General features: G+C 33.5%; 1 protein-coding gene across 4 annotated transcripts in view; it reads left to right on the forward strand.

The window, feature by feature from the left end:
- The window catches only part of LOC143225093 (LHFPL tetraspan subfamily member 2a protein-like), an 83,122-nt gene that overhangs the window by 64,982 nt on the left and 5,922 nt on the right, over positions 1-12,218 (forward strand). For all 4 annotated transcript variants that reach the window (XM_076453875.1, XM_076453878.1, XM_076453877.1 and 1 more), the window contains exons 2-4: positions 1,028-1,270; positions 7,420-7,671; positions 11,983-12,096. In XM_076453875.1, the coding sequence (XP_076309990.1) occupies positions 1,087-1,270; positions 7,420-7,671; positions 11,983-12,096 (550 nt within the window). In that variant the 5' untranslated portion in view covers positions 1,028-1,086. The remainder of the gene's footprint in view (positions 1-1,027; positions 1,271-7,419; positions 7,672-11,982; positions 12,097-12,218) is intronic.

Consider the following 12,218-nt stretch of genomic DNA (forward strand, 5'->3'; position numbering starts at 1 on the left):
ATGAACCTTACTGTATTTGTAACATGGTCGTTGTGTGTAATCAAATAATATTTGGTTAAAAGTTGCTGTTTGGCAAAAGACATGTAACGTTTTCCACGTGCATATCGTGAAATAGTTCTCTATAGATACTTTCTTCCATTAATTCTTTTACCATGAATCATTCATTCTATCAATAAAGTATTTTCATGTAACTGTAAATAGTTCATATCTTTTCTTCGTTTATGTTAGTTATATCAAGGTTTTATTTGGTGGTGCTCGAGCATTATTTCGAAACGGTCTATTTTGTTACACCTTATTTAAATTTTAAGTGTTCTGCCCAGTTGTGCCTTTGGCTTTTTAAGTCTGTTACTGATAACTCGTCAATTAATCACTAAACCGTGTATTGTGAATCAATTTATCTCGCTTTTATTTTGTTTCGCTATTAAGATAAGGGCCGGCATGTCCAGGTGGTTAAAGCACTCGACTCTCCGTCACACCAAACATGTTCGCCTTTTCAACTGTGTGGGCGTTATAATGTAACAGTCAATCCCACTATTCGTTAATAAAAGAGTAGACCAAAGGTTGGCAATGGGTGGTGATGACTAGCTGCCTTCCCTCTAATCTTACATTGCTTAATTAGGGACGGCTAGCGCAGATAGCCCTCGTGTAGCTCTGCGCGAACTTGAAAACCAAACTCTTAAGTTATTTTATAAATGTTATATTCCTGGTTAATGAGAATAAACTTATAAACACGTTTTAGTTTGGTTTAACCGTGAAGAAATATTTAAAAGTTATTAATTCATTTATAAATTGTACACATCTATGCAGTTGCGATACCACCATGATAAAGTTTATAAACCTATGAACTGACTGTTCGCTCCTTTAGTTCAAGTTATTTTGCTCATTAAACATATTTTTGTCTATAAGAAAGACGCTTTCCTCTGATTCCTAAAGTGGATTTAGATTATTTTATTTCATGCTAACTATTGAAATAATGATTGGCAATCAGACTTATCTATTTCATTATATTTTCCTCTTTGTCTTGTAGGCTATGATCATTTTTATTATTCTTCGTTCCATGGGGAAAACATTGTAGCCTGTTAAACAATGTGCTACGTCATTGTGACATCGCGGACGTTGTTGTGGACGCTGTTGACAATAGCGACTTTTCTAGCTATGGTAGCAGCAGTGATTACACCCAGCTGGCTAATTGGGCCACCCAGAATACCTGGCTTACGGTCAAGGTTTCAGACAGACATGAACAAAGGCGAAACATATTCACCGACATTAGGTAAGTTGCATCACATAGATGTAAATATGTTTAACTTTCAAAATAAACGAAAATATCACATCTTTAATACACACAGAAATAATTCACCACAGGTGATTTATTATATTTGTGCATTTATAACCATACCCTTAATTAGATTAAGTTCAAAATAGTATAGTGACGAGTAAAATATTAGCCATATGTTTTATCGTAAAGAGACATATCTTTGTGTCGTAGTATTTTACGTAATATATAGTGGTGTGAGTTCGGTAAGTTTGTCGTCAGATAGGACCGATTTGATTCCATTTTATCCTAAATGGCTTAGCGATAATTCAGAGAATTTACAGCGCTAAAAAATCGGGTTTTAATATCCGAGGTATAGACAACAAAGATAGTTCATTGATTCCATTTTTTTCAGCATTTTGTTACGAAAACAACTGTATATTTTAAGATGTTGCAGGAAATTGTCAAACTTCTGGCTTTGCGAGCCCTCTTTCACTATATCGTATCAATATGGTCCGGCACAGCCAGGTAGTTAGGGCGATCGACGCGTAACTTGAGGATCGCGGGTTCGAATCCCTTTCACACTAAACATGCTCGCCCTCTCACCCATGGGGGCGTTATAATGTGATGATCAATCCCACTATTCGTTGGTAGAAGAGTAGGTCAAGAGTTGGCAGTGGGTGGTGATGACTATTTGCCTTCCTTCTAGTCTTACACTACTAAATTAGGGACGGTCAGCGCAAATAGCCCTCGTGTAACTTTCCGCAAAATTCATAAAAACTAACAAATCATATCAATAACTGTCTATTTTTTGAGTGAGGAAGTCGCTTTGGATAAACTTGAGACATGGTTTTAAAGCCCGTTGCTATCCTAAGCGTTCTGCAAGTTTGGCGTTTATAATGACAACAGTCAAAGCTATCTTATTCGAAGAATTCTATTATTGTGCGCCACATCTTTTAATAATTTCATTACTTAACGTTCTTTTTCGGAATAAGACATAATCCTACAATTGGTAAATGGAAACATTGCACTGTTGAACGGTAGAGAACGAATAACGTGGCAGATAAATCAGTTTAAATATATCTGTCACTAGTGCTTTGGTCAGATATAACCGGGGTTGCTCAGAAAATTTCGTTCTTCTCACCCCACTCAAGACAATTGATAAATCTCTCCACCCGAAAAAAAAAAAATCTATTTTCATTAAGTTGAATTTGAAAGATTGCTGACAAGCAATGATCCACAGTAAAAATGGTAAGGAATTCGCCATGAACCAAATATATAGGTGCTAATCATGTTGCACCTGCAGCGACATGCCAATGTATAAGTAAATACAAATCGTTCTTATGAAATATAATTAATCACATGTACCAAAAATAAACTTCTGCTTATTTGCTATGTATTTTGTGATAGTTTAATTAGGTTTTATTTGCTTGTTTGAATACTGCGTAAAGCCACATGAGGGCTACTCGTGACGGACTTCCCTGATTTCGAAGTGATAAGCTAGAGTGAAGGCATCCGGTTAAGCACCCATCACTCATAGTCGGAGTTGATCGCCACTGTTACAACGTATCTAAGGCCATAAATTTGGGGTAATGGGACGCGTTGCACGGATCTTCAGATCCACGTCAGACGTACTAATCACTGGGCTACGTCGTCCTTGGTAGTAGTCTAGCGAATTTCATAAAAAACTCGAAGAATTTGAATTTGTGTTGCGTTAATGGACAACCCTTTTATATTTACCTAAAGAATAATAGGAGAAAATGTTGAAACACTGGCCTGTTAATTATTATAGTTTTATTGAATGTCAAGGGTTTCCTAGTTTATTTTTTTCTATCTGAGAGTCTTACCTAGTTATTGAGTAAGATTTTTAATTTTTCAATAAAACTTTTATTTTAGTGTTTCCAAGAAATAACCTTGAAACACCATTTTAATTAAATATTATAAGGTTATTGGGAATGACGCCACCTAGTTCGATAATTTAAAGACTATGATTTATATTATTTCCTAGTGATCAACAGACAGTAATATAAACTTGTTTACATCTGTTCTGTTTCGTAACTGTTTAATTATTTGTGATCCTTTGAGATGATGCTGCGTGAGAAAAGTATGTTTTTACGCATGATTTAAAACTATGCAAAATTAATCTCTTGGGACCAGTCAGGACGTTGAGTTTAGGTATAATTAATTATGCAATTTAAAAAAAAAAGTGTATTAGTTAATTATTTAATCTGTTCTGGATTTCTGTGATTAGTCGAGAGTTTTTATGCGCTTGTTGTCATCAATGAAGGTCAATTTTTAGATCAAATTACAGTTTTGGAGTTAGGAGGTCAAACCCTTTTGAGTGATATATTTGGCCACGCCCCGTGTCTGATACGTTAATTTACTATAATCTTGTCTGAGAGAAGTTCACTCTAAGGGTAGGCTCGTAGAGATCCTGATGAGTAATAAAACAGAATCGTGCATACTCGCGAGCTCCATTCGTGATATTGCTGGCGCACAAGAATTAAATAACAAAAATTAATAAAGAAGAAAGAAAAAGGTTTTATAGATTAATTAACTCTTATTTTGCCTAAATTAATTTCAAGTGCCGCGGTTATTGAGGCTTCCCTCTTGTTAGGTCGTGAAATAGTTGTCTGTTATTAATGGGTCTTTCTTAGATATATTTCGATTCTTCTTTATATTGTGAATCTTCTTTGCTTGATTTCGCGTTTGTTCTTGCAAAAGTTCCTCTCTCTGTATCTATGTTTTGTTTCTTTTAGTTTCATTTATTTAGCTTAAAAGGTTTAATTCAGGATTGTATAACCATAGTTTTCAACTTCGGGCTGTTTCATTAATACAGAACAAAACGTTGTTCGGTAGTGAAGTGTTTTGATAAATGTCCCATCAAATAACGTAGTGAACGCACTGTTTGTTTCATATAATTTTATTAAACTTCGTAACCTATATTACACAATTTCGTAAAATGAGCATAGCACCCTCGCCTTGAACGGATAAAAATTCTGAATTTGAATTTCAGTTGGTAAATGGAATTTTAATAATAGAGTGTATATATATATTGTATTGTTATGTGAATTGTTACTCATTACAATTTCAAGTAGCCTGAAACTGAGTTAAATGAAAATTTAAATTTATAAATTAAATAAATGTCTATATATATCCAATTTATGATATTAGCCAAAAATATTGATGGGCATAGTTTCTTTTTATTACAAATATATTTTAGTATAAAACCAATAATACAATTTATAATAACGGTTATTACAAATAATAATTTATATTCAAAACTTATCAATGTCCCGCCATGGTAACGTAGGTTAAAACATTCGACTTGTAATCCGAGGGTCGCGGATTCGAATCTCCGTCACACCAAACATGCTCGTCCTTTCAGCCGTGGGAGCGTTATAACGTGACGGTCAATCTACTATTCGTTGGTAAAAGAGTAGCCCAAGTGTTGGCGATGGGTGGTGATGACTAAGTGCCTTTCCTCTAGTGTTACACTGTTAAATTAAGGACAGCTAGCGCAGATAGCTCTTGAGTAGCTTTGCGAGAAATAAAAAAAAACAAAATAAACTTATAAACAATATTGAGTCTTCTTCTACCTGGTCTGGAAATGGATATCACATCGAAGGTTCATAACGTTTGAAATATATAAACGTTTCTGGTCAATATATCTGAAGTTCCCGATTAATAAGAGTTATTCGCAGTTTCAGCTTCCAAAGTTTATGGTATACCAACCATAGGAAATCAATAATATGTATACTGGCTATTAGTGCATCACGTTGGTTATATTTGTAGGAGTGAATAGAGTTTCTAGAAATTTCAGCCTGCACAACAATATAGACGATACTCTAGTGGCTACGTACACACATATGTTGATTCTTACAGTCGAAAGTTTTCTATAACTTGAGTGAATAGGCAGACATTTTGCAATAAAGATTTAACAGTATAAGTTATGTACATTTCTAAATATTAATATAACTTAAAAACAAACATCGATATTAAAATAGATATATAATAGTAAATCCTTCACAGAATTGTAAATCGAATTTCTGTCCTGCTTAGTTTTGAATTTAGTAATTTAGTATAGTGATGTTTACAAAGTTAGACTCAATGAGTTATAATTGTATAAGCAGTCTTTTTTTTTTTCTTTGATATAACTTTCGGACTTGAATTTTCGTTATCCTGTATGTATGTAACAAGTCAGTAATATGATTATGCTGAATTACTCTGTTGTTATAGAATCCAAAGGTCTTATACGATGTGATGGTTTGTTTCTTATTTTTTCTGTTGGGTAGTAATCGTAACTATATATTTAATGAGCATTGAAACTGTTGAAGATTAAATAAAAAGTAACTCGAAAAAATGTATATAACAATTTTTCTGCATTTTAAAAGATATTTGAAAGTTATTTTTCAGTTTTAAGAAATACACTTTCTAAACAATAGGTTTTATTAATTAAATAGATAGATGATTATATTTAGAAAATTTATGATGCACACACACTTACATATGTGTGTGTGTGTATTTCATACAAAGAATATTTAGAAAGAAACGACGGTTACTTTTCCCATACTATTCTAACGAATGATTACGTAATAGGTGAACGTCATACGTTCTTCTGCAATATGATAATAACATTTCCCAACATGCTCGCCACCAGGCGACTGTAACTGAGAAGTTTATACAAGCAACTCCTTCCCTCTCTCACACACAGCACTCTCCTACTTTCCTGTTTGTGTTCTCTTAATCATAGGTTGGGTGGGGAACGCTTTCAGACTACTGACGTTCTTAAAGCAATTGTACTCAATTGTATTGGTGGTTCCACCTCTGTATTATAAGAAACTGTTATGATGAAGCTCACGAGGCGTAGTAGAGGACCATGATGACGAGGAAACCCACTTGTAGAGAAAATTATCTTTAAAAATGGCTGGTATGACCAAAGAAGATCAAAACGTTGTTTGCTCCTCTACTAGTATTTTCTCTACCCATACCAGCCGTTTTTAATATATAAGGTAGTAGAGGAATTGAGCTGTATTCAATGATCACCTTAAAGTGATTCGTAAATACTCGTAACCCTTACATCTTTGTTGGTCGTAATATAACATGGTTGTCCTATAGGAAATAAAATTACGTTTCTTTCTGAACACCCATTTTTTTAGGATATCTTAAGTTTTGATTCATAAACTGGAGGATACGTAATATAAACTTCAACATAACAGAAGTGTTGTGTTTTGATGTGTCTTTTATTCACCACAGTGCACTTGTATTTATATGGGACTTGAGGATCAAATGGAACATATATTTATATCTCATTTCAAGATCATATGGCACTTATATACTAATTTATTCTTGCGAATCATTCAGTAAAGAAGCTAAGAATATGAAATTCAATTTATCATTCGGTTCCCCATTTTCCACTGAATTTATCCACAAGAATAAATTAGTAACATTAATGCTACGTTTTCTTGAAATCCTATATAAATATCAGTTCACTGTGACGAATTAAAGACGACGCAAAATATTATTAACACAATATAGACTCCACTAGTATACGAAACCTATTCTTGTTCTCTCGAGTTGCCCTACCCAGGATTATCGATGAGGAGTGAAATTCTTCGAAACAGGTATAACACAAGCGGTTAATCGAATGATAAGTTGAATTTATTATTTAGTTATAACAATAATGTTTTTACTAAAATAAAGAATCATTCCCATGATAACATTTTCGCTAAAGACCAACAAGTTGAAAGTGATATTCTGTATCTCAGAATGGCTGTTATAGGCATTAACACTTTTATTTATAAGGAGAGAACAGCGTTTAGACCTTCCCAGGTTATCTTCAGGAAGGTCGAAACGTTGTTCCTTCCTTATCAATAAAGTGTTAATACCCGTAACAGCCGTCCAGAGATACATTTTTATTTCAAGTGGGTTTGTCGTTATCAAGAAAAGTGATATTCTGATATAATTTTGTGATCATTAGACTAAAGTCATCGTTCAGTCATCTCGGGTCTCAATCTTTCTTATTCTCTTTTCATGTTGTTCTTTTATCTTATTATTAATTATAAATGTCTGGTAGAAGATAAAACAATAGATTGACAGAGATGGAGATTCGTTGCCTTTAGGTTGGTTTATGTATTAAAACATTAACTAACTTTTCTTTTTTTCAGGTATATATAACCGTTGCACCAAGCTTCACAAAGTAGATCAACTATTCACAGATAGCTGTGCACCATTTGTAACCAGCTTCGGGATGCCTTCGAATGAGTTTCCCAATTTTTGGAAAGCAGCCCTAGTGTTTTTTGCTTTTGGAATAGCATTAATAGTTCTCACAGTGTTTACATCAGTTCTGGGTTGTTGTATTCGTAGCATCGTGAAGAAGAGTATTTTTACCATTTCGGGAACAATCCAGGCTATTGCAGGTACAATAAATTAAACATCTGTTTGTATGCTTAAGAAAAATTGTGTAAGAATTGGTCTTGATTGTCGTACGTTTACTCTTAAACTTAATTTTATAGAACCTTAATAAAATAAAATTTGGTATCTTTGATGAACTGTGTACAATATGGACAAGTTTACAATTGTTAAATACGGTATTTGATATTTTAAATCTAACCGGCACCTTTGCGAAATATGAGCGAAACAGCCCGATCGGAGATCCTAGATTTCAGCCATTACCTCCCCAGAGCAGAGGGAGAAAACCCATTATTAGAAGCGTCCTCAAACTTTACTACTTTGAACTAAATAGCGAGATTGGCTGTTGCAGCAATAAAACTTGTACAGCTGAAAGTTCCGAGCGCGTTCAGTTTCATATTTTCCCTGGAATCTAGAACTTTCCAATCCTTAGTTCGCATGCTACCTTCTAACACACATTCATCACATACTGAAAACACTATTTTGATACAATTAAGTAAAAATGATGATTACTCGTTTGTTTGTAATATCTGTTTGTACTTTGTTTACACAATTTGTTATTTCTTCTGTTTGGTTTGCTTTTGCTTTGTTTTTAATTTCGCGCAAAACTACACGAGAGCTGTCTTCGCTAGCCGTCCCTAATTTAGCAGTGTAAGACTAAAGGGAAAGCAGCTAGGCATCACTACCCACCTCCAACTCCTGGGCTACTCTTTTACCAATATATGGTGGGGTTGGCCGTAATATTATACCGCCCCTTCGACTGAAAGGGCAAGCATGTCTAGGGTGACGGGGATTCGAACCCCCACCCTCAAATTACTAATCGAGCTAGTATAGCAACTGTGAAACAACATTGTTAAGAAATTTTGCGTTAGAGGGTTAACTTGTGTTTGTTTGTTTTTTGACCGTTGATACTAGTGGTTACAAGTCTAAGGATGTCAACACACACCTGATGCTAACTGATGCTGACAAGAAACCGGTTACTTTTTGCACGTTTACTGACTTACAGTGTTAAAAGTACTGTTTCGTTTTCTTGCAGTGGACAAAGTTTAAATAAACAGTCGCTTGGCTTGCTGTTAAAAATAGAAACGTACACATTATTGATAGTTAAGTTAGGCTTACCAGAAGAGGCCAAGAATAGAAAGGCAACTGTGTGTGCGTGACTGAATATCTTTAAACATTTTTTGCAGTCTTGCATCAACAATATTTCCCAAGACAGCCCAAAAGAGTACTTTTTTAAAAAAAATTTCAATGGGAAACAGTGATTTCCAAGACTGACTTAAACTTCACTTAATGTGAAATAAAACACAATCTATTAGAGCAGGATTTTCATGTGTTTCTTCATATATATATATATATATATATATAAGTTGAGGGTGGCGGCAAACATGCCCGCTTTTTCACTCTTGGGGCGTTATAATGTTACAGTCAATCCCACTATTCGTTGGTGAAAGAGTAGCTCAAGAGTTGGCGGTGAGTAACTGCTTTCCCTCTGGTCTTACGCTGCTAAATTAGGAACAGCTAGCGCAAATAGCCCTCACGTAGCTTTGCGCGAAATTCAAAACAGACAAGCAAACAACATTATTATATTGTGTATATATGTGTGGGTGTGTATATATATTACTACTTCCGTTATGTATTAATCTGGTCATTGATACTTTACTTACCAGACTGCAATCACTTAAAAGTAATTCTGTTTTGGAACTTCATATTAATGTTTACAAGTTCAGTTTCTGTTTAGGCTAATTCTCAGATATACATAGTATTTTATTAGAGATTATCTTCTTCTCACAAACGGATTCTGTATATCTTCATTTCTGTTGACATTTTTAAATTAACTGTTTCAGAGAGTTTATTGTAACAGTAAAATTAAATATGAAGAGTAAACGTTTTGAAAAATGATTTTTACACCCGAGTAACATTTCATTTTAATCAAAACAAATAGTACTGAACGCATATCTACTTGAAACCGAATCTTTATACTAATCTATGTCTTGATTCAACTGTAAATAGGTTTATCGAAGTTTATATGGGTTTGTCTTTAAAAGCTTATTAGAAATACAGTACTATGTAATCATCAACCTACCTAAATAATGTAATTTAAAATCATGCAGAAGCTGTACGATTTCTTATCGAAATAATCAGTGTGTTCTGAGTGTTTCTCTTTCTTATTTTTGTTTTTTGAGTGTGGGGGCAGTTTGGAGGTTAAGGCGTTCGATTTGCAATCTACAGGATCGGCGGGATCAAAACCGCGTCAATATGTTTGACATTTTATCCATGGGATCGTTATAATGTGACAGTCAATCCCATTATTCGTTGGTAAAAAGTATCCTAAGAGTTGGTGATTGGTGCTGCCGATTGGTTGTCTTTCCTATGGTTGACAGTTCAAAATTAGAGACAGCTGCAGATAAATTTAGTAGTTTTGCCCTAAAATTATTCGTTTCTTATTTTGTACAACGCGCTATATTTAGCAAAAAAAAAAAAAAAACCTTTGCTGCGGCTCTTCCATAGGACAGCGGTAAATCTACAGACTCACATAAATGAAATCTGCAGTCCAGTTCCCCACGTTAGGCGCAGCAGAGACCTCAATGCGGCTCTGCTCTGGAACAAACATACTTATAAATGTTGCTTTACAAAATATAAATTCACAGAATACGACTATTAAAGAACAAACATTACCGTTGAATTGTGTTTTCATACTAAACGTAATACGTTAGGCTTATCCAAGTAAACTGTGTGTGTATGTTTTTTTTTATAGCAAAGCCACATTAGATTATCTGCTGAGTCCACAGAGGGGAATTGAACCCCTGATTTTAGCGTTGTAAATCCGTAGATTTACCGCTGTACAAGTGGGGAACCTAAGTTAACTGACCGAATTAGGATTAACGTAAAAGATTTCAAAATCCGCTGCATTTATTAGAGTTGTAATGTATTCAAGGACTGTTGGCAAAGAAAACACAAGTTAAAATGAAAAATATTATAAAGAAAAGAATTATTCATCACGTAAGTTTGAATGATAATTTTGACTCCTGTAATTAACTATTGTTAAAAATTTCTTATTTACCTGTACATACTTGAAGAATTAATGTACACAGGTCTGGAACAAAATATGTTTTAGTAGGGATAACCATACAACCACCAGTTTTCTGTCGTATCAAAAAATAAGTTGAACTCGTTTATAGAAAAAGCAAACATAAATGATCGTAGATAACCATACAAGATGATCTTGAAGCCATATTTTTATATGACATAATGTCATTAAGAATTTCTCACAAAAGTGTAGGTTTTATTTCAGAAGTTTATTTATTGCAATATTCTTAAGTTAAAGCGCAATATTCTATGTTTTAAGGTCACCTTGCATCCCCAATTTTTCATAAATATATTTCGATTATACTTTTGTACATATGTACCTACTGGTGAAAAGCTTTGGGCTGTATGGTTCTCTCACCACTTTCACTTTATTTTGTACCAACATTGTATATTCTATATAGTAATAACGTTGTGAAGACTTTATATTGTTTATTTAACTATTACTTTTTATTAAATGTTTAAAACATTTTGATGAATCTTATAATTTATTTTAAGAACTCTTAACATACTAGAGTTCAGTATATAAATAAATTTGTATTACCTGTTTATCCTCAAGTGTAAAATGTATTTTATATTTAGACATCTATGGATCTGTTTCTAATTTCCAAGTAAAGAAACACGGTTAATTGTTGTTAAACGTGCTAGGAGCAAACCGTTCCGTATATATTTATATAAACAACATTCGCATCTGAAAAATTTACCAATAACTCTTTTCATAATCTAAATAAGAAGTGTTTAAATAACTTTTCTAATGTGGAGAAGTCAGTATGGATAATCAAGAAAAACCTTCTTCATTGTATATTGTAACTAGAAATGAAATTTATTATATTTGGAGATTCAATGACGTGTATGTAGAATTCATTACGAAACTATCGTAAGAAGGTGAATACACGTTATGCCTCGTTACCAATGGCTAAAACTATTAAACGTGTTTGAAAAAGCAAATATGTAAGGGAAACTAATTCACTATGTATTTCAAATGTTTATTTTTTCTAACAATGCTTACAATATATTTTTGGTTATAATTTAAAATATATTATAATATACTAAAAATTTCATTTATTGTATATTATTTTTTTAATTCGAAACATCTTTGAAGTACGAACAATATTTTAATTGTATGAATATTTTTCATATCTTTAATGCCAGCAATACAAAGAGATTTGTTTTCAATAAAAACAAGTGCTGTATTTTAAGCCACGTGACACTTGTTTTGACTATTCCTTTTTCAGGCCTCTTATTCATCCTGGGGCTAGTTCTTTATCCAGCTGGTTGGGGCAGTACCCGCGTACAGCTTGTCTGTGGAGAAAATTCGCACCCGTTTTTGTTGGGTGATTGTAGACTCGGTATGTCGTTGTAGTTGCTTTGAAATATTTTTCACACTGACATGTGTTTTGTTTGTCATTAACTTTTAAATCCTTTCAATGAATATTTTTAAATCTTCGCTACTTGTGAAAGTGTCTAAAAA

Source organism: Tachypleus tridentatus, chromosome 9 (assembly GCF_004210375.1).
Source record: "Tachypleus tridentatus isolate NWPU-2018 chromosome 9, ASM421037v1, whole genome shotgun sequence".
In the NCBI taxonomy this organism is placed as follows: domain Eukaryota; kingdom Metazoa; phylum Arthropoda; class Merostomata; order Xiphosura; family Limulidae; genus Tachypleus; species Tachypleus tridentatus.